The sequence below is a fragment of the Dendropsophus ebraccatus genome, chromosome 14 (assembly GCF_027789765.1).
Source record: "Dendropsophus ebraccatus isolate aDenEbr1 chromosome 14, aDenEbr1.pat, whole genome shotgun sequence".
In the NCBI taxonomy this organism is placed as follows: Eukaryota; Metazoa; Chordata; class Amphibia; order Anura; family Hylidae; genus Dendropsophus; species Dendropsophus ebraccatus.
The window spans coordinates 36,292,513-36,316,617 of NC_091467.1; the positions used below are offsets into that span (position 1 = coordinate 36,292,513).

General features: G+C 43.6%; 1 protein-coding gene across 1 annotated transcript in view; it reads right to left on the reverse strand.

Annotated features, from left to right (window-relative positions):
* The window catches only part of GRIN2C (glutamate ionotropic receptor NMDA type subunit 2C), a 33,794-nt gene extending 31,365 nt beyond the window's left edge, over window positions 1-2,429 (reverse strand). The window contains exons 1-2 of the mRNA XM_069951865.1: window positions 2,320-2,429; window positions 1,386-1,435 (exon numbers count right to left, since the gene is read on the reverse strand). Of these exons, the coding sequence (XP_069807966.1) occupies window positions 1,386-1,435; window positions 2,320-2,429 (160 nt within the window). The remainder of the gene's footprint in view (window positions 1-1,385; window positions 1,436-2,319) is intronic.
* Window positions 2,430-24,105: the final 21,676 nt, after the last annotated feature.

Below are 24,105 nucleotides of genomic sequence, written 5' to 3' on the forward strand. Positions count from 1 at the left end.
GTTTATCTTTTTTTACATTTAAGACTTAAATTTTGTTATGTCTATAAAGACAGCATAAAATATAGGAGAATTTATTGCCCCAAGTCTTATAAGGCAGATGGAACATTATATTGACACTATATAAGGTTCACCCCCCCCCCCCCCATGGTTGTTCTCTCTTCTACCAATGGTAAGACAATATGTACGACAGACTCCATCCATTTTGTATAAAAATGTCTACACTTATTTCTTTAACATATGGTAGCCATGTTAGTCCTAGATACCAGCTGTGGTAGATCCAGCAATAGGAGAATATGATAAAGTTGTCTACAAAAGTAGGTGGTTTTTATTGGGGGGGGGGGGGGTGTATGTATTGGTGTATGTAATTTCAATCTTATAGCGGATCAGAAATTTTGTGGTCTTCTTTTTTGGGATGATTGGCCATACTCTATAAGAGGGCAAGTGAGCTTCATCCATGACAACACTACTAAAGACAATTCTCAGTAGAGTTTACTTGATGTGGTGCCCCCACACTTTTAAGACCAGGGTTGATTTTAAGCTAAATGTATCCCTGGGCAAAATTAAAAGTGGGACCCAAAGTTTTAACATTCTATATCATGTAGTCAGTCATTATTCAAAGACTAGCATTGTTGAGGATATATAGGGCCTAAATAATACAGCCAAACCGAGAAAACTACCAGTAAATATTAACTGAATAATATCCTTATACTGTTACTAAATAAAACCACTATACAAAGATGTGGCCGAAAAATCAACATTACCCACATATACATACCAGTCCTTCAGAGACTTTGTCTAACCTATAAGTGATTACTCACAATGACAATATAGGGGTAGATACAAGCACTAGACAGAATCTGTACACTGTAAAAGTAATCACACAGTGACTATATAGAAGTAGATACCAGTACTACACATGATCTGTACACTGTGTATGTGTTTACACACAGTGACTATATAATGATAGGCACCAGCACTACATAGGATTTGTACACCATATAAGTGATTACATATAGTAACCATATAGAGTTAGATACTAAATAAAATACTAGACTATACTAAGACCAATATTCCCCTAAACAATGGCCATATATTGGTAGATACCAGTGATACACTGTACAAATGACTGTGCTCTCATATCCAGTGACTCACAGGTGATGTCTTTACTTTTTTTTTCTTTTCCATCTGGCACGAGCCATGACTATTCTCTGCAGAATCTTTCAGTCAATCATTTTAGGTCTCTTGTTCCAGCACATAGCTTTAACCCTCTCTGTGCCACCATATAGTAGTTAGGTATACATTTGCCCCATATAGTAGTAAGGTCCCCTCTGTATTCCCATATAGTAATTAGGTCTCCTCTGTGTCCCCATATAGTAGTTACATACAATAAGAAAATAAGTATTTGATAAACTGCTGATTTTGCAAGTTTTCCCACCTACAAAGAATGGAGATGTCTGTAAGTTTTATCATAGGTATTCTTCAACTGTCACCAGGCCCAGAAGGCATGCATCCAAGAGTTTTGCAGGAATAAAGCACTGTGTAAGAGAGACCCTTATTCCTAATATTTAAAGATTCTATAATGGTAGGGACATGACTGGCGCATAGCTAATGTGGTACCAATATTCAAAAAAAGGTCAAAGAGTGATCCTGGAAACTAAAGGCCTGTAAGTCTAACATTTGTTGTGGGTAAAATATTTGAGGGGTTTCTAAGAGATGCTAAACTGGAACGGGTGACAAGGGGGCATCCGCTATGTCTACACTGTCTTTACTGTAAGAGCAGTGAGACTGTGGAACTCTCTGCCACATGATGTTGTCATGGTTAATTCATTAAAGAAGTTCAAGGGAGGCCTGGATGCTTTTCTTGAAAAATATAATATTACAAGTTATGGGCACTAGATTTAATGTGATAGGACATTAATCCAGGGAATATTCTGATTGCCGTTTTGGAGTTAAGAAGGAATTTTTCACGCCATTGACATCTGCCTCTTAGGGGTTCTTGCTTTCCTCTGGATCAATAAAATGGTTTTTTTTCAACCTTATTAACTATGTTACTATGTTACTATTCTTTGTAGGTAGGAAAACTTGGAAAATCGTCACTGTATCAAATATCTTTTTTTGCCACTGTATCCTCAGTGTTACTAAATAGTAGTTAGGTATCATCTGTGCCCCTATATAGTAGTTAGGCCCTTTTTGGAAATATGCTAGGCCTATCTGTGCGGGATGGCCTCAGTAGGTAGTATCCTCATTTAAAGAGGACCTGTGACCCCCGTGCCGGGGTGACAGGCTCCCGACCCCCCCGCTGGGGCACCCTATACTTACCTGATCCCGCCGGTTCCCGCTTCTGGAGGTGGTCGGGTGTCTGAGGTATGAGCGCCCGAAGCCCGGTGTGCGCTCATAGAGAATGACAGGCGAGTCCGACACTCCGTCATTCTCTATGAGTGTTGGACTCATCTGAGTAGCGCGCGTGCCGGGCTTCGGGAGCTCATATCTCAGTCACCTGACCACCTCCAGAAGCGGGACCCGGCGGGATCAGGTGAGTATAGGGTGCTCCAGCGGGGGGCCGGGAGCCTGTCACCCTGGCACGCGGGGTGACAGGTTCCCTTTAACTTTTGCCCCTGTCAGAGTGTCGCATTTAACTATAAGGGCCCTAATAAGGAGCAATAATTGGCTGAATCGGCCTGATTCGGCCGATTATCTCCCTGTGTGATAGAGACAACGACCATTGGCTGATCGTTTCTGTAGGCCCTGACCTAAAATCAGGCTACAACCACGCATTGTTATGTGTAATAGCAATGCACAGCCAGCGGCTGACGATTCAACAGTTTACATTACCTATCCACGTTCCTAGTCTCCTCCTGCGTTCTGCATGCTTCCTCCCTAATCCTGCATGCTGCAGCTTCAGAGCGGCCAGCTGACAGGTCACTCAGCCAATCACTGGCTATGGCGGTCCCAGCCAGTGACGGGCTGCTCTGAAGCTGCAGCGCGTGGGACCAGGGAGGAAACATGCAGAGTGCAGGAGGAGACCCAAAATGTTGATAGGTAATGTAAAAACTGTTTAGGGGAAGGCTGCATGGACATCACTCACAATATCTGCGCAGCCCTTGCTAAACAATTTACAAACCTTGTAATAGGCCCAGTAAATAAGCACCGATCTAGCAGTATTGATCGGGCTGCCATCAGCCTGTGTAATAGCACCTTCAGATCACCCTCAGTATGAGCACTTACAGTTAAAGGGCTAGGCAAAGGACACAGCAGTTAAGTGGACACCCCTGGAGCAGGGGACCCCAGTACTTGCACTGGTTTGCTGGGCACTAACCCAGCTGCTTGAGCTGCATCCAAGGACCAAATGATATATCGCCAGGTAGAAGTATGTTTAGGGCCATTGTTTTGCTGGAAGATGAACCTTTGTCTAAGTCTCAAGTCTCTGGCTGACTGAAACAGGTTTTCCCAAAGAATAGTCCTGTATTTATTGCTATCCAGCATCGGACTGGGCCACCAGAGGACGGGAGGATCCTCCGGTAGGCCCCGGTCCCCACGCTGATACGGCGCACTGACTGCCGGGTGGCAGGGTTGTCCACTCAGAGACTACAACTCCCAGCATACCCTGAGAGCTGTATAAATGTAGGGTATTCTGAGATTTGTCACAGATACAGATGAATCCAGGAAAGGACAGGGTCAGCATGTCGTGTCTCACTGGTTCTATATTGGTGGGCCCCAAGGATCATTTCCTCTGGTGGGCCCCAGGTACCCCAATCCGACACTGTTGCTATCCGTCTGTCCTTTAATTCTGCCCCCTTTTCCCGTCTCTGTCAGTGATGTGAAGTTTATGGTTACACATATCGATTCCCAGGATGGCCAAACACTTTTAGTCTTACTGAATGGAGGATCTTCATCCATGTGTTTGGGTATCTGCTGCATTCTGTTTGGCAGACTCCAAGTGGATTTTCTCTTCAAACAATGGCCTTTTTCTGGCCACACTTCTATAAATCCACACTCTGTGAAGTTGTATGGCTTATAGATGTTCTATGGACAGATACATCCATCCTGGCTGTACATTTTTGGTTTTAGTATTATTGTTGGTGAATCTTAGATAAATGCCCTCCTTGCCCACACTGTCCTCGCTTGTCAGGTATGTTGTACTGTGCATAGATGAAAATCTAACCATCGGCAGATTGGGGATGCAGAGTGGCAACTCATTGATACTCATGAATGCTTCCGGCCACGAGGGGGAGCTCACTACAGCACACTCGTACAGCACAGAAGGGACAGCGTACGGTATGGCAGCAGGCGACAGACTGTGTTCAGCTCTACAAGGGACAACGGGGGTGGCGGCAGGCGACAAGGGGGAGGCCTTATGTTTAACAATTTAGCAAGACCTTTACTAGGTTATTTTTTAGGTAAACAGGGTAGGTAATAGGATACTTAATTTTTTAATAGAAATTATTACAAATCTTTATAACTTTATTGCACAATTTGATTTAAAAAAATTTATTGTTGGAATACCCCTCTAAACTTAAAGAGGATGTACCACCAGGTACATCCTCTTTAATCTGAACCCACGGATCAAACAGCGCCATCACAGGGAAACCAGTGCCGCGGTGCGTTTTTCGGACCGCGGCCCGGTTCCCGTGCACGTTCTATGCACCGTTACCGACCGGTGCTCAAGCACTGGAGGCCGGCCGGGCTGCCCCCAGTGGGAGGGAATTCCCTCCCCTCTATGACGCGGCTCCTTTAGAGGGTGGGTTCAGATTAAATAGGATGTACCTGGTGGTACATCCTCTTTAATTTAGACAACATCACAGACAATACAGCATTGGATGAGAAAACCATGACAGTGAATGAATCAGGGTCCTTGTCACCAGGTTTATGCTATTCTTAGGGCATCGGATAGATGTCTTTTAAGCAATATAAGATGCATTTAAAGGTACAACTAGCAGATACTTCACAGAAAGGTTATAATCTTTCAAGTATTTATGCCTCAGACAGCTGCGTCAGGTTGACTCATTATATTCACACCATTGCTTGTATCATTTCATTTACAAGTACACATTAATCTTAAGTGCCAGAGGAATACTAATCATCATCATTTTTTTATTATGTTGTGCATAACAAGTGTGTACATTATGACCTTTTGAACATGTAGCTGATGTCATCATGGTAACGTACTGTATATTTGAAGGCTATTCATACTCATTACACTTGTCACCCTGATGTATGACATTAAAGCATTGTAGGATGCCTGTCACAACGGCGTTCCCTCCCAATCAGCATGCAGACGCAGCTGATGCCAGAGGTGCAAATTCCTTGGATACATCCTATGCCGGCAGAGTTAGAGTGGTATTCTAACCAATACGGCTTGTACGAAGAACTCAGCCAGCATAGGACGTATACATAGCAGCCAAATTTCCAGGCAGAAGCTGTGTCTGCATGCCAATAAGGAGAGATCAACTTTTGTGACAGGTATTCGTTAAAGTCATTAAATGGGTACTCTGGTGGAAAAATTCTTCCAGTAAATATCAGCTGCTGTATGTCCTACAGGAAGTGGTGTTTTCTTTCTAGTCTGATGTGGTGTTCCCTGCTGCCACCTCTATCCATGTCAGGAACTGTCCAAAGCAATAGAGGTTTTCTATATGAATTTGCTGCTGCTCTGGACAGTTCCTATCATGGACAGATGTGGCAGCAGAGAGCACTGTGTCAGACTGGAATTCACCACTTCCTGCAGGGCATACAGTGGCTGATAAGTACTGGAAGACTTTAATATGTAAATTAGGAAGTTTCATGCACTGGGGTCAGAATTACCTCCCACAGTGTACCGATCCTACTAGTAAAGTTTAGAAAGTAAAAAAAAAAAAGGCCTCTTAATGCTCAGCATTCCATGCGCTATAGGAACATACAGCAGGTTAGAGCCCTCTAACCAGCTGTTAGTTTTCCTTTTAACTCCTTCTAACAACCGCAGTTCCTTTTTTTTTTTTTTTTTGCTTGTTTTCCTCCTCCTCCTTACCTCCTAAGACCTATAGTGTTCTTCTATCGTACTGACTATGAGAACTTACGGCTCTTTCCGTCTCTCCATAAGAATGAATAGAGACGCGGGTCACGTGCCAACCCGGGGTTTTATTCATAACAGAAGTGAGGGGGTCCAATACAGAGATCGTCGCCGGGTTCAGTGGTTGGACCCCCCACAATTTCCTACTTTTCCCCTATCCTGTGGACCTGTGGATAGGGGAAAAATTTATTTATCCCATCTTAACTAATATAGTTAAACCTGTAGGATCTAAGTTGCTTAAAAACTTTATTTGGAAAAATATTTAACGTGGCAAGTTCTACAAGTATAACTATACAAGTTAAAGCGACTCTGTACCCAAAATCTGACCCCCCCAAACAACTTGTACCTTCAGATAGCTGCTTTTAATCCAAGATCTATCCTGGGGTCCGTTCGGCAGGGGATGCAGTTATTGTCATAAAAACAACTTTTAATCCTGAAGCACTGTGTCTAACGGCCAGGGCTTACATTTGTATATGCATTAGGCTGGCACCACCTCTCCGTCCTTCCTCCCCACCCTCCTCAGCATTAGGAATGATCCAGGAACATTTACTGCTGTTTGAGCTTTGCACAGGTGTATTAACGATCCAGCCCATGTGTCGGGCCAACACAGCAGACAAGTAGGAAGCAATCTGCCTGGAGCTTTCCTAATGATGAGGAGGGTGGGGAGGAAGGACAGAGAGGGTGTGCCAGCCTAATGCATATACAAATGTAAGCGCCGGCCGTTAGACACAGCGCTGAAGGATTAAAAGTTGTTTTTATGACAATAACTGCATCACCTGCCGAACGGACCCCAGAAAAGATCTTGGATTAAAAGCAGCTATCTGAAGGTACAAGCGGTTTGGGGGGTCAGATTGTGGGCACAGAGTCGCTTTAAGATGAGAATACCCCTTTAATGTATTACAAAGCCAGAAAAATGTTTGTCTTTTTAAATGTTAAAAATATCCAATTATACTAATTTATGCAGCAAACTGACATGCTTAATTCATTGTACGGATCAATATGATTCCAATGATACTAAGTAGGGATGAGCGAACCGAACCGTAACGAACCAGATTCTTTAAGAAATTTGTAAAAAGTTCGGTTTGTCACCAAACCGAACTTTGAGAAAGTTCGTAAAGAATCTGGTTAAAATAACAATAACAAATAAAATCACAGAATAGACAAGAATAGACAATTACTCCTATAATCCCTTGTATCCTGGTTTTCTGTGAATATCAAGATGTGTGCCGTCACCCCTGTTAGGGTGAGACCTTAAATTAGTCTCCTCAGATATACCTGGGTGCTGCCTAATCAAAAATGTAATGTGACACATGAAATCAACTTCAGTGTTCATGCTGGTCTACTTTATAAGGTCAAAATCTCAGTTCTTATCTTTACAATAAAGGTTCAAAAATAGGAAAACCCTGTTTAGCCGCAAAAAGAAAAAAAAAAAACAGTCCAAAAAAAGTCCCATCGGCTTTCCCATCACTGCTGTCCCATACACAGTTGTGTAGAAAAATGTTGGCGACTCATTGGGATTCTTGGTGTCCAAGACCGTGCACCCCAGTGCTAATGTCTGGTCCTTTAATTATGAGCAAGGGCAGTACATGTCTGTTACTGCCCATTGGGTTAACATTCCCCCAGAAGACCATCAGAAAGTTAGCCCATTCTTGCCACTGTCACCTCCCTGGTGCTTTAGGGGGCCAGTTCTGCAAAAGTTCTGCCTCCACCAGCTTGCAACCATCCACCGCTTTGACTGCAGTCCAATCTGCCCCGGTGTCTTACCATCAATGTCAGACCCGGCGCTCTCAGGCTGTCCTCCATTTTGTGAGCCTGGGTGAACAGAGTTACAGTGGGCAGGAGCTCCTCTGGACCATCAGGTAGGAGATATATGAATGGCTGACCCAAGGTCAACTAACGGTGGGAAGTGTTGTAGCCCACAAAGGGAGGAACCTTTTCTCTGCAGTGCAGCAAGGAGGGCTGAATCATACACCTTGTATGGCACATGTGATAAACCTCATAGTGCACAGGTTTCTGCGAACATGTCCTGCCAATTGTTGATACCTTTTGAGGACGCGACTCTGTTTGTGAGCAGGCATGACTATGGGATCAACAACATCATGCCACTCATCCGTGTTCTGGAAAGTGCGCTGAACAACATCATCAGCGAGGATTTCCAGGCCACCACTCCAAGGCTGAACATCCTCCTCCGTCAATTGTCTGTTCTCAACCATACTGGCCTGGGTACAATCAGGTACTGCCTCCTCCTCAAATAGTCTGTTCTCAACCATACTGGCCTGGGTACAATCAGGTACTGCCTCCTCCTCCTCCTCAAATAGTCTGTTCTCAACCATACTGGGCTGGGTGCAATCAAGTGGTGCCGCCTCCTCCAATAGTCTCTTTTAAACCATACTGGGCTAGGTGCAATCAAGTGGTGCCGCCTCCTCCAATAGTCTGTTCTCAATCATACTGGGCTGGGTGCAATCAAGTTGTGCCGCCTCCTCCAATAGTCTCTTTTCAAACATACTGGGCTGGGCGCAATCAAGTACTACTGCCTCCTCCTCCTCCGTCAATTGTCTGTTCTCAACCATACTGGGTCTAATACAGTACTATTACTGCTGCTGGTTCCACTGTCAAATGTCTGTTTTCCACCCTACTGGGTCCAAGGAACTTTGTGTCCTATGTCCCGTGTAATCACTTACACCTTGGCTAATTTTTTTTCACTATTTTTGCACTCTGATTTTTTCCACTTTTTTCATTGTAATAGCAACTGCAACTAAACAAAGCTATACCCTATCAGACTCTCACTATTGAAGCTGCAATTATTCAGCCGTTATAGCAAGGTTCGTTTTAGGTTCGGTTTGTACGAATGCGAAATTCACGAAAGTTCGCCAGGTCGAACCAAACCGAACTTTTCAAAATTTTGCTCATCCCTAATACTAAGTTCTGATCCCTATATATTTTTCCGACTAAGGAACTGTGAAGGGCTCATTTTTTGCCCTGTGATCTGTACTTTGTATTAGTATGCCATTTACATAAATGTGGCTTTTTGATCATTTTATTAAAAAAATTCTGGGATGTGTTGTGACCAAAAATTATATACCACTGCTTGTGATCTTGCTCACACAACCAAAGGTTGTGGAAGATGGTTTAGCAATTCACAGAAATCCACCTCAACACGCTCCATTGTGTGCATCAGTGAATTCGGATGTGGGCGCACACGGGTGCACCTGCATCCAAATTCAGCATAAATGAAGATCATCTGCCAGTACTGCAGTTATATGTAGGGTGAACTAGGTAATGACTTGCCCACTGATGTATAGACAGAGTCACAATCTTTTACCAGTTTGGTGTACTGTACATGGGGATCCGTTGGCCTCTGCCCCCCCCCATTCCTTTCCACCTTACCCCTTTCTCTCGAATTACAGTTTGTGCCACTGTCTCTTTAATTAACCCATATTTGTGATGTCCCTGCCTAACAATTCCCTCAGGTTAAATTTAGTTGTGGATCATTAGTGTGGATTTATGTAGTTGCATGGATGACCAATTGACATGCTCTTGGATCCCAAGATGACCACAGCTCACATATCAGGATGACTCTCCTATATCCCCCCACATGTATTCTCGACATCACAGGGGCTATTATAACCAATTATTCATTCGCTTTTATAGATCAGTGTAATGCTGTGTTTACACGGAGTGATAATTCGCCCAATCATACGATTAACGTTATCGAAAAAACTTTTTTTTTTTTAGAACAATCAGCGTTTAGACAGAACGATATATCGTACAGAAAAATCGTAGTTGCATGGATGACCAATTGACATGCTCTTGGATCCCAAGATGACCACAGCTCACATATCAGGATGACTCTCCTATATCCCCCCACATGTATTCTCGACATCACAGGGGCTATTATAACCAATTATTCATTCGCTTTTATAGATCAGTGTAATGCTGTGTTTACACGGAGTGATAATTCGCCCAATCATACGATTAACGATATCAAAAGAACTTTTTTTTTTTTTAGAACAATCAGCGTTTAGACAGAACGATATATCGTACAGAAAAATCGTAGTTGCATGGATGACCAATTGACATGCTCTTGGATCCCAAGATGACCACAGCTCACATATCAGGATGACTCTCCTATATCCCCCCACATGTATTCTCGACATCACAGGGGCTATTATAACCAATTATTCATTTGCTTTTATAGATCAGTGTAATGCTGCATTTACACAGAGTGATAATTCGCCCAATCATACGATTAACGATATCGAAAGAAATTTTTTTTTTTAGAACAATAAGCGTTTAGACGGAACGATATATTGTACAGAAAAATCGTTTTGCGATCGCTTAAGCCTATCTCGCACATAGGTAAAATCGGTGAACAAGGAACGATCTGCGAATTTCTCGCTCGTCGCTTGATTGTTTGCTGCGTTTACACGTACGATTACTGTTAGAATTTGATCGTTATTGTGCAAATTCGCACGATAATCTTTCTGTGTAAATGCAGCATTATGCATATGCATATGTCTCCTGCCAGCTGTCCGCAGCCGCTGGTGGAACGGCAGAGCTGGCCTCTGAAGTGACAAGCCGCTCAGCCAATCATTAGCCGCCAGTGATAGGCTGAGAGGCCTGTCACTTCAGAAGCCAGCTCTGCAGTACTAGTGAGGCTGTGGTACCGGACAGAATACAGGAAGGTACCAGGGAGCAGGAAGAAGCACCCGGAGCGTGGTCAGGTATGTATGAACCTTTGTTATTTGACACTAGGCAAGGGTTGCATGGACATCGCTAATGGCCCATAATTTTGGTCTAAAAACTGCTGTGTGTGACAGGAGCCTTATTCCCCCCTGTAAGTACATTTATGGTTACCACATTCATCATCAGGATTAATTGTTTGTCTGGGCCGGTGTATATAATCAGAGAAGATGTCACTTTGAGTCACTGCATTTATAGAGAATCTATCACCCTTCATATTATGAATGAGATAACATTTCTACAGCAGCTTTACTTACAAGTCTCTGTGATAGAAAAGAAAAAAAAGACATTGCTGCAATGGTGCAGACTTACAAAAGCACAATGGACCAGAGGGCGAGGGCAAATAGGGGGGGCTCTCCTTGGGTGGTTATGCAAAGGCAAGGAACGACTCTCCACAGCGTTTGAATGATAAGAGGACTGCAGCCTATCCTACAGTATGTATCCTCGATGGGACAACACAGATCTGGTAAAGCGCAGTTCACACAGGATAAAACATTACTTTTTTATTTTAAAGCAAAAAAACATTCTGGTTTCTTTTTTCATATTACACTTGACAAAGAAACTGGTACGGTTTCAAAACACGCTGCATGCTTTTAAATTAAGGTAATATTTTATCCTGACAAGTGTGACTGGTGTCTTACTGGAAGGTGTTTTGGAGTGGAGTGTTGTATTAAAGGGGTACTCTGGCAAAGCTTACTTTGAGTGGAGTTTAGCTGCTAGAAGTCTGATTTCATACCACGGCTGCACTCCACCGCCACCATTCTGTGTGACGCCAGCTGCAGAGGGCATCTCTTGCCTCAGGCTGTGCCGCCCTCCTCTTCAGACACAGCCTTGTGCCATTCTCTTGCAAACTGATCAGTACAGATCACCCCCTGTGATCACATTGTGGCATTTAAATGCTGCTGTTAGTTTTCTTGTTTTCTTTGTTAGTTTTCTTTAATTGGTTGAATAGCCGACAAGCCAGCTATTAGCGGCGGTCCAGGAACAGAGAGGGCCAGGTACAACAGCATGACGGGTATACCTGTAATTTGTCATTAAAGGGGACCAAACAACACGATTGTGCTGATATGGTTCCCAGCTGCACAGTAAAGATCTACTGTGCAGATCCCCGAGGCTACCAGCCATATTTGCAGCAGTAGCTTTACACTGGGAAACTAGTCACGGGCAGCTCTCCACCCAAATGACTAGTTGCTGTCCCTCTCCTGGCCTTTTATTTATACTTGTAATAAAATAGAAAGTAAATATGTGAAGAAAACGTAAAACCCAACCATACTATCAGCTGCTAATGGCAAATGGCCATTTGCCTGCACCTGAAGATACTCCTGCTAGGGGCAAAGCTAGTTGTTTAGTGGTGTTTGGTGTCAACACATATATCTTTCAATTAACTAAAACCAAACTGTGTCCAAACCTTTGTCCTTCCATCAGTGCTCACTGCATCCATACTTTTCTGGACTTACAGTTGTGCTCAAAAGTTTACATACCCCGGCAGAATTTTTAATATCTTGTCCTTTTTTCAGAGAATATGAATGATAACACAAAAACTTTTTTTTCCGCTCATGGTTAGTGGTTGGGTGAAGCCATTTATTGTCAAACTATTGTGTTTTTTCTTTTTTAAATCATAATGACAACCAAAAACATTCAAATGACCCTGATCAAAAGTTTACATACCCCAGTTCATAATACCGTGCATGGTCCCCTCTAACATCAATGACAGCTTGAAGTCTTTTGTGGTAGTTGTGGATGAGACTCTTTATTTTCTCAGATGGTAAAGCTGCCCATTCTTCTTGGCAAAAAGCCTCAGATTCCTGTAAATTCCTGGGCTGTTTTGCATGACCTGTGCACTTGAGATCTCCCCAGACTCAGTGGTAGTGAGGTCAGGAGACTAAGATGGCCACTCCATCTCCCATAGGTGTTTATGAAGTTACAATTAAATAAACAATGTGTCAATTGGTCCATTTCAATATATTACATTGCATATATTTTAGGCTGGGTTCACACTACGTTTTTGCAATCCATTTTTTGCAAAAAAAACAGATGCATTTGTGTGCATCTGTTTTGATCAGTTTTTCCACTGACTTCCATTATAAAAAAAAATGGATCAAAATGATTCCTTTTTTTCTAACGGATACAAAAATGAGATTTACAAAATTTTTGTGTCCATTTAAAAAAACGGATCCGTTTTGATCCTTTTTTTATTTCTATAATGGAAGTCAATGGAAAAACTGATCAAAACAGATGCACACAAATACATCAGGTTTTTTTTTGCAAAAAATGGATTGCAAAAATGCAGTGTGAACCCAGCCTTACTTCTAAATTCTTGTACAGGATAAACAGGAGGGAAAATGATCACTGCCACAGATGCGGAAGGGGTTAAGGTGTGGGGTGTTATGAAACGGATGTACTTATATGTTGTCAGGATTGTGCAGTAACCTGGTGTGAACTGGGTCTGTTTTGCTTTTGTTTGACGCACCCGCTTGCTTCTCAGCTTCCTGGCAATGCAGGAGTTAAAGGACAGCTCCAACGGGACCCCCCCCCCCCCAAAAAAAAAAACACAGACACACACAGACTCCACAGACTCGCCACTCCATTAGCCCGCCGTCCGCCTCACCGTCACCGCCGTCCGCCCTCCAGCGATGTCTCTGACTTCCGGGTCCTGGGGATGGAAAAGGTTGCCAGTGTGCTTACGCATCCAGCAACCTCAGCCAATCAGGGCTGAGAAAGCTGGAAGCCATGTGATGCGCTCCAGCCAATGAAAAGGCTGCTGGTGCGCATGTGCACCAGCAGCCTTTTCCTTCCCATTCACTCTCTATGAAGACGCAGAGGAGGAAGAAGACCCGGACCGCCCCCCCGGCTCTGATGTCGTGGTCACTAGATGCCGCCCGGGAGAAGAGGACTGTGACGATCGTAATAGGTAATGTACACATTCTTTAACTTCCGGGGGGGGGGGGGGTCTGAAAGTGAGGGAAAGAGGGCCAGACCGGGTATTTAACCACATTACAAAGTTATATAACTTTGTAATGTGTGTTAAATAAGCTAAAAGTTTTTTTCGTGGGAGTTGTCCTTTAAGCTGAGAAGCTGTGGGACTTGATTGACACAGCTGGGTGGTCTGTGTGATTGACTGGTTTCTCTGCCTGTCTGCAGCCTGGAGGATCAGAGCGCCGGTCCAATGAGGATCCAGACCGGGCTCCTGGCCAGCATAAAACAAAGCTGAGGACGCCTTCGTGGTTGTGCGCGGCCGCCTAGGGCCGACTGAGGCAAGGGACAGGTAGGTAGGGACAGTGAGTGGGTTGAGACCTAGGGCCCACTGTCTTGTCTTGTCTGTACCTCCCTGTCCTGACATATGTATTGTTTTTTCTATATAAGAACTGTGTATGTCAATGGTTGTAAGTTATGCATGTGCTTTTTTTCTACTACAAAATATAAAAAATAAAGTATTTTAACAAAATAAATAAATAAATAAATAAACAATGTGTAACTACAGGGGTATAAAGGGCTACTAAGACATGGATTGACCTCCTGGGCACCCTTGGAACAAATTAAATGAACACACAAGAAACAAGCACTTCATACTCAGGTAGCGGCAGATAATTTTCCTAATTTACAATAAAAAAAGAACCACTAAGTCAAAGCCTTAAAGGTAAAATCATAATTCGCATTCTATAGGTACTGTGTGAAATAGGGCACAACAAAAACAAATCCTTTGCGTGATGTATAAATAAATAGATTTGCTCCAGATGTTTTCTACTAACACTTCATTACACAAATCTAAAAACAAGCAGCGATATAAAGGATGTGAGTTATGTCTTGTCATCTGGACCAGTCTAATTTAATCTGCTTCCAATAAGTAACCACAGTGTAGCTCCTGCTCCAGCTCACTTACTGCGTAGGAAATATTGATATTCTATTTTTTTCTCTAACATTTATTAAACTGCACATACATCAAAATCTATTCATCAGTAACACTGACCTATCAATAAAACTAATGTATACGTATTAAAACTGCAGGAATATCGGGTATTGACGTATCAACATGAGTGAAATAGGATCTGCAGATAATTAAAAGAAATCATGTACGTATGACACAGAACTGTGAAACTAGTGAAAACCACGAAAATAATTCATTCTCACTTGACTTCTATTTTTATTTTCCATTGGTGTTCATTGATTGAATACTGAATGCCTTATATCTGCTAAATGGAATCAGTTTGGGGGATGCAACCTGGGCTATTGTCAGGATCCCTCCTTCCCTAGGGGGCCCAAGAACATTATTGCATTTTGCCACAATTTGCCAAAATTATCATAAAATTGCAGCTATTTTGCACTAATTTGACAGATTTCAGTGTGATATGCAGAGGTCTTTGGGTTGTTGGGTAGTTGTTTGGGTTGCACAAAGCCCATAGACTGACACAACATCCTATTACACTGTAGCTGCAAGGGCCTTCCTGATGATGTAATCATAGGCTCTTGCAGCACAAAGTGGTGTGTATGGGGGGGGGGGGGGGCATGAGTCGGCGTATGAGGAGCTATGGGAAAAGTATACTTGAGTAAAGTGGGTCACAGGGAACATTATATGGTGGCAGATAAAAGCCATATGGGAGAATATGTGTGGGAGAAAAGTAGATCTGATCTGGTCTGAATCCCATGATTTTGGTTAACTTTTGCATTTGTCCCTGAATAGTCTAGTAGGTGTAAACCTCGGCCTCATTTTCACACCCCACAGTCTAGCATTTACATCTCCTTATGTTTATCATCCCCCCCCCCCCTGAGTCTGATTAGCATCCCTCAGCCTCATATTCACACCCCCTCAGCTTCATATTGACCCCCCCCACCACCACCTAATTATCATTCCCTCAGTGGCATATCCTCTAGCAGTCACACATTCTCATTCTCATCTGCACACACCCCTGAGCAGGATTATCATCCCATCGACCTCATATTCACACCTCCCAGTCTAGCATTCACATCTCCTTATCTTCATATTCAGTCTCCCTCAGCCTCATAGTCATACTCTTTAGTTTTTTATTTGCCCCCAGCCTGATTACCATCCCCTCATCCTATACAAACCCTCGGCCCAGAATTCACATCATCTCATACAGTATATTTCTTTTTTAAATAACGTTCACACCCACTCAACCATTCAGGGAAAAATACAGATATATAATCAGATTGTAAACTTACATCTCTCGGGAACAGGAGAAACATAATAAAAATCAAATTTTTGGAACTGACCAAAGGACATATTTAAATGTGAAGAGACACAAAATCATGAATCTGCTCATACATATTTCATTGTTAAATTAATACCAGTATTACACCATCTATAAGGGGTACTCCGGCCCAGGGATATTTTTCAGCTATGGCTGGGGATGGGGTGGTTATGGACGGCGGAGGTCATTTACCTACCCTGTACCGCGTCCGCTTCCTGGTGTGAGCTGCTGCATGAAAAGTGACGTCTCAAGGCAGCTCAGCCATTCAGCGGCTGTAGCAAAGTCCCTCCCGGGCCGAAGTACCCCTTTAAGTTTTGCAGGTTGGTCTGTGGCTAGCCCATTATTTTGTAGTTACCCCACTGCTGTGATCTTTATCCCCATAAAGTGTTGTCGGTGTTTTGTGGTTGTAACCAACATAACCAACATACAGTGTCGGACTGGGGTACCTGGGGCCCACCAGAGGAAATGATCCTTGGGGCCCACCAACATATAACCAGTGAGACACGACATGCTGACCCAGTCCTTACCTGGATTCAGTGGCGTAGCTATAGGGGTCGCAGCTGTCGCCATGGCGACCGGGCCCCTACGCTAGCCCCCTTGCCACATGTCTCTGAGCATCCCGAGAAGCTGCGGCCGCGCAGCTTCTCGGGATGCAGAAATCGCTTTGATGTTCCGCCCGCACAGTGAGCGGGCGGAACATTAAAGCGATCAGAATACAGGAGCAGGACCTGTCAGCGTCCTCCTCCTGTATTCCCTCCCATAGGCTGCCGGCACTTCATACCAGCAGCCTATGGGATGCCGGCAGGCCAGAAGAGCCAGAAGAGGAGGAGAGCTGCTGCCTGCAGCCACAGCGCGGATTAGGTGAGTATGATGTTTGTTTTTTTAGGGGCACCTCTGGGGGCATTATTAGTATATGGGGGCACCTCTGGGGGCATTATTAGTTCATGGGGGCACATCTGGGGGCATTATTAGTATATGGAGGAACCTCTGGGGGCATTATTAGTTCATGGGGGCACCTCTGGGGGCATTATTAGTTCATGGGGGCCACCTCTGGGGGCATTATTAGTTCATAGGGGCCACCTCTGGGGGCATTATTAGTTCATAGGGGGCACCTCTGGGAGCATTATTAGTTCATAGGGGGCACCTCTGGGGGCATTATTAGTTCATAGGGGGCACCTCTGGGGGCATTATTAGTTCATAGGGGGCACCTCTGGGGGCATTATTAGTTCATAGGGGGCACCTCTGGGGGCATTATTAGTTCATGGGGGCACCTCTGGGGGCATTATTAGTTCATGGGGGCACCTCTGGGGGCATTATTAGTATATGGGGGCACCTATGGGGGCATTATTAGTAGTTGGGGGCACCTCTGGGGGCATTATTAGTTCATGAGGGCCACCTCTGGGTTCATTATTAGTATATGGGGGCATCTCTGGGGGCATTATTAGTATATAGGGGAATCTCTGGGGGCATTATTAGCTCATGGGGGCACCTCTGGGGGCATTATTAGCTCATGGGGGCACCTCTGGGGGCATTATTAGTTCATGGGGGCACCTCTGGGGGCATTATTAGCTCATGGGGGCATCTCTGGGGGCATTATTAGCTCATGGGGGCACCTCTGGGGGCATTATTAGCTCATGGGGGCACAGCAGGGAATCCTACATACAGGGGGCACAGCAGGGGATCCTACATACAGGGGGCACAGCAGGGGATCCTACATACAGGGGGCATCCCACATTCCTACTCGCTTTACTGCACATAACACCAAACAGCGCAGTTACTATGGGAGCCTACAGGAGGGAGAAAGGGAAGGAAGTTTCTAGAAATGTGCGGAGCCTAAATTGTTTGTCTCGCAGGTTCTGAAAAGATGAAACGTATCTGGAAGGAATCATCATGGAGGACTGGACTGGATGGAGAGGAAAAGGGAAAGTGACGCCTCAGATAAAAGAAGACGTCACCTGTGAGTCCCTGTATGACACTTTTCTTATTTTGTAGAACATCATTTAGTAGGGGTGCCCCGAGGTGACAGCTACTACATTATCTGTACTCAGAGATATCACTGTGTTATCTGTGGTGTTACATAGGACTGCAGGTGACATCTACATTATCTGTACTCAGAGATATCACTGTGTTATCTGTGCTGTTACATAGGACTGCAGTTGACTACTACATTATCTGTACTCAGAGGGATATCACTGTGTTATCTGTGCTGTTACATAGGACTGCAGGTGACATCTACTACATGATCTGTACTCAGAGATATCACTGTGTTATCTGTGCTGTTACATAGGACTGCAGGTGAAATCTACTACATTATCTGTACTCAGAGATACCACTGTGTTATGTGGTGTTACATAGGACTGCAGGTGACTACTACATTATCTGTACTAAGAGGGATATCACTGTTATCTGTGGTGTTACATAGGACTGCAGGTGATATCAGGTGACTTCTCCAGGTTGCAGAAGTTCAAACTTCATTGTGCCTGCTCATAGTTTATTATGGGAGTTGTAGTTTTGCAGCATGTGGCTCTTCAGGTTGCAGCACTACAACCCCCATCGTTTTCAACTGGCAGTTGATGATGAGAGTTGTAGTTTTTCAGCTGGAGAGTCAAAGATTGGAATACAATGATTAGACAATGACACAGTACAGTCCATTAATTATAGGGTGCAGTAGTGCAGTACATGAGGTGGAGGCAGTGACAGGGCATTAGAACATGGTGGCGAATTAGCGTAATTGGATATAACGTTAGATATGACTTTGCCTGATCGGGTGAGATGAGGGGGCCCCAAGCTAACATTTTGCACCAGGGCCCATCAGCCTTTAGCTACGCCCCTGCCTGGATTCATCTGTATCTGTGACAAATCCCTTGTGAACAACACTTTTTAGTCGAACTAAAACTCTCAGAACACCCTACATTTGAGTTGTAGTATCTAAGTAGACAACCCTATAATAAATCACTGTGTGCAGAGGCTCCTGGTGGCTGCAATGTGTGGGTGACAACCATCAGCCCTGAAGGTCCAGCAATACATCTGTCTACAGTGGCAGTTATCAGAGGATTGTACTGCTGTACTACAACTCCCAGCATATCCTGAGGGCTGCAGACTGTGAACTTGGGCCTCGACCAAGATGTATATGTATATATATATATATATATATATATATATATATATAGATAGATAGATATATACTGTATATGCCAAGACCGACATTACTGACCAAATCCTGCTTACTGACCACTATTGCCAATAATACCAGTGAACAAGAGGGAAATATTACTGCCACACCACAACCACTACCATCACCACATTGTTACTGATCAAATCCTGTATACTAAGACCAATAAAAAACAGTACCAAATAAGAAGTTACAAAAAATACCATCACATACTGACTAATGCTACTGAATACAATCCACTGTACACAAATCACTATTACTTCATACAGTCATATAGAGGCAGACCCAGCTCTACACAGGACCTGTACTCCATATATATTACAGTGCAGTTATATCAGGAGACTCACAGGGGGAGTCTTCTCTGATCAGAGTTGTTTTCATGTTCTTCTCCATCTGCCATGGGCCATTATGAGAACTTCTCCAAGCCACGAATCCACAGAATCTGCCAGAAAAACATATTAGGCTCCTCACTCATTAGGCATTATCCTCATCTCTATACTAACTGCACATCTGTAATGGCCCCTTTACACCCTCTTTAGTGGGTAGGCTGACTCTATGTGACCCCTTATAGATGGCCCCCTGTAATATTTCCCCCTTATAGATGGCCCCCCTGTATTATTCCCGCTTATAGATGCCCCCCCTTACAGATGGCTCCCCCACCCCTGTATTATCCTCCTTATAGATGCCTCCCCCCATAGATGCCCCCCCTGTATTATCCCCCTTATAGATGGCTCCCCCCGTATATTTCCCCCCTAATAGATGCCCCCCCTATATTATCCCCCCTTATAGATGGCCCCCCTATATTATCCCCCCTTATAGATGCCCCCCCTGTATTATTCCCCCCTTATAGATGCCCCCTGTATTATTCGCCCTTATAGATGGCCACCTGTATTATTCCCCCCTTATAGATGCCCCCCTGTATTATCCTCATTATAGATGGCTCCCCCCTGTATTATCCCCCTTATAGATGGCTCCCCCCCATATTATTCCTCCCTTATAGATGCCCCCCCCCCTGTATTATCCTCGGTAAAGATGGCTCCCCCCCCCCTGTATTATCCCCCTATTGGGATGGCTCCCCCCTGTATAATTCTTCCCTTATAGATGTCTCCCCCCCCTCGCTTCCCCCCTCCCTGCTCTTGTGCAAAGCACATAAAAAAAACAACAACACGCAACTCACCTTACAACATGCTCCCCCTCCAGCCCTCTTCTCCTCCGGCTACTGCTCGGCTCCCTGTGTCCCGGCCTGTGCATGCACCAGTGAGCTAAGCGTGTGCCGGGGCTGGTACTTCCTGCAAAGGGAGCGTCTCTAACAGCCGTTCCCTGTAGCGGGTGAGGGCCCAGTCAGGTGACAGCATTGTTAAAGGGGCAGCACTGTGTCTGTTGGGGGGACCTGCTTGTCGGGCCGGATCCTCCGGTGCCCCAGTCCGACACTGCCCACCTATCTATTAAACAAACCATCATTTTTTGACAGGTTTTCCACTCTAAAAATCAGCCACTTCTAGTGTGGCTGGATGGTTGGGTTTTAGTTTTGTCATGTAAAAAACCCCACCAGATTTATTAAGAGCAATCATATACATTAATAAATCTGTCAGTTTGGTAAAATTAAATCCTGAGGTGTTCTTAAAAACCAAGTAATCTTAGTAAATCAGCCCCATTGAGTAGTAGAGTAATGGGAGCACAAGGGGCAGCAGCAGGCACAGTATTAGCGATAGCAAGAGGATGGAAGTTGTATGGCGGCTGTGTTGCTATAGAGGGTGGTTACAGCTGCAGAAGTGAGGGGCCAAAGATTTCCTAGTATAGTCTATAGCTTGTGCGAGAAGTCATCATGCTGGTCTGGGCTGGAACCAGAGAGATGTCACTTGTAAGTGACTGGGTATAATAGTTCTCTATTCTGTGGGAATTTGTTATGGTTTGGCTTTTAATATCTTTTACAACCCAAACATGGTGCATGAAAAGCACCCTAAATCCCAAAACACAATGGTCCTTTATTTCTGAGGTATGTGCCATGTAGCACACAAGGGCCACACGTGTAATATTTCTGCATACCTCTTTCTCAAGGAACCAGATAGGAAAAGGAAGTAAAGAAGTGAAGCTCCCATGCATTTTCATGATCATAGCCCGGGTGCAGTTTTTTGTTATTTTTTAAAGCGAATGTACCATCAGGTACATTGCTTTAAGTTTTTTACATTAATGGATCTGTGGTCTATTCCGGGGCACCAGCCTGGCATGAAGCACTGGAGGTGGACATGGATTCAAATGGAGCCCTGTCACAGAGTGGAGGGGAGATCATCACACTGGAGGCTGGTGGGTCTGTCCTCAGTGCTTCATGCCGAGCCCGTGCCCTGGAATAGACAGGCATTGCGCATGGGAGCTGTGCGCTGGTTGAAAAAAGAACCACGACCCGGCATCCCAGCACTGGAGCAGATCAGATGGAGCAGATTCATGTAAAAAACCTTAAGCAATGTTCCTGATGATATATTCACTTAAAATGTGGTTCTTTATGGTAGCTTCTAACATACAGGCCTATCACTTGCATAAGTTAAAGTATCACAAATTTATTAGCACATAAAATAAGACAGGTTAAATTAAAAGAATTGACCCTTGAGGCCAAAATTAGCTTCTTCCTTAAGGGGTCAATTATTGATGTAATGAAAGTAATTAAATTATTTACAGCTTATAAAATGACCCTTTTGAGGTTCATTGAGGGCCGGATATGAGAAACACTGTTCTAAATCCTTAGTAGTATTGTAAGAAATGTATAAAAACTAGTGAGAAGTACACACTAGGATAGCCTCATCTATAAAGCTTTTTCCTTGGAAATCGGTGTGACAGGACCACTAATTCCAGAAAACGGGTGACCCAGTCTTCAGTAAATGGCCATATAATGAAGTGTGTGATGTGTATACTCACGGTGTTCTGTCTCTGCCATTTCTGCCTCTTCTTTTATCCCTCATGTGGACATCTCCTGCCTGGGGCACAGAAGACACATTAAATGTTCCTCTCTTTACTTGACAGTCTGCACATCTCCCCCTCCTCTCCTTGCTTTGCTGCTCAGCTCTGTGCAAGTAAAACTGACTTCTTTCTGTCCACAGGCTAATAGCTCAGGTGTCAGTGTGTAGAACTGAGTTCAATCTTGTGTTCCCCCTATTCCTGTTATGGGGAAGCATATTTAATGCCTTCCATCCTGGGAACAGAAAGCAATAAAGCATGAAAACCCCTAGATGTGTTCCTGTACATAATTCTTACACCTAATTCTTTTATTTTTATTGGGGTATTTAAAAATGTTAGGAAAAGATAAAGAAAATGAAGTGTTTAGTATAAGAAAAAAAAAGGGTGAGGGTGGGTTCACACTACGAAATTCTCGCAAAAAAAACACATTTTTTTATTAGTTTTTTTTTTTTTTTTTATGCTATTCGCCCTGGGGTAAAACTGTCTTGTTATATACTGTATGTTCCTCAAGTCGTTACGATTAAAACGATATGTAACATGTATAACTTCTATTTTATTTAATGGCTTTTAAAAGATTCTAATAATTTTTAACAAATATATGTTCCTTAAAATCGCTCCATTCTCATGCTTATAGCACTTTTATCCTTTGGTCTATGGGGCTGCGGGAGGTTTCATTTTTTGCGCCATGATGTGTACTTTCTATCGGTACCTTGATTGCGCATATGTGACTTTTTGATCGCTTTTTATTACAATTTTTCTGGATTTGATGCGACCAAAAATGCCCAATTTTGCACTTTGGAATTGTTTTTCTCTCACACCGTTTACCGTGTGAGATCAGGAATGTAGATCAGGAATGTAGTAAATACCTATCATGTTTATTTATTTATTTATTTTTATTTTTAACATGGGAAAAGGCGGGTGATTCAAATTTTTATTAGGGGAGGTTTTTTTTTTATTATTAATATATAAATATTTTTTTACACTTATACTAGAAGCCCCCCTGGGGGATGTCTAGTATAGCCACATTGATTTCTCATTGAGATTTATGCGGTATAGTAATACTGCATTGTTCAATGAGATAGGCACTGTATTGCTTTCGGCTGCTGCAGCCGAAAGCAACAGAGTGCCGAGCCAGATCAGCGCAGACCCCGTCCGGTGACGGATGCAAGGATCTCCCCTCCGCCATCAAGTCTCGCGTGCGGAGGTGGGGGGGGGGGGGGTAGGGGGTGATCCAATGCTGGGATCATACATGGCAGTTTTTTGGAAAATAGTCGCTGCAGTTTTTGTGCCAAAACCAGAAGAGGATCCAACAGGAAAGAAAAGTGCAAGTCCTCCTTTTATATTTTCAATCCCATTAGAATCCACTTCAAGCTTTGGCACAAAAACTGTGGCTGCAGTTTTCCAAAAAAACTACCAAGTGTGAAAACAGCATAATACAACCTTATGGCTATGTTCACACTACGTTCTTTTTCAGTTAAGAACGGAAGCTGATTGAAATGGAATCAGCGTCCGTTCTTTACTGCAGGGGCGGCATTGCATTGAAGGCAATGCAATGCTGTCTGCTGTATGCATACATCATTATAAAATAATATACATGCCAGTGAACAGTGTCCAAAAATAATAGTTTTTTTTACACAATGTAAAGTCAGTCGGCGGCCGCACTTTACATTGAAGTGAATGGCTAATTGATTTGCAGGCACACCCGATGGTGTCCGCAAGTCAATTGTAAAAATGTTCTAGAAAAGCTACACCTGGTTTGAACCCCATATTTTTTGCTATATTTATGCCTACAAGATAAAAACTATTAGTAGTTTTTTAACAGCTGAAGGGCCAAAGGAAATATTATCAATGTGAAAATATATTGTGTATAAATATTGAGCTTGCTTTCAGTCAGTCTCTTTTCTGAGGTGACTAACTACTGGTTGGTTCTGAGTTAGCAGCCTTTAGGCATAAATACACCTTCTCCCTGCAGACTGTGTATAACGCTTTTC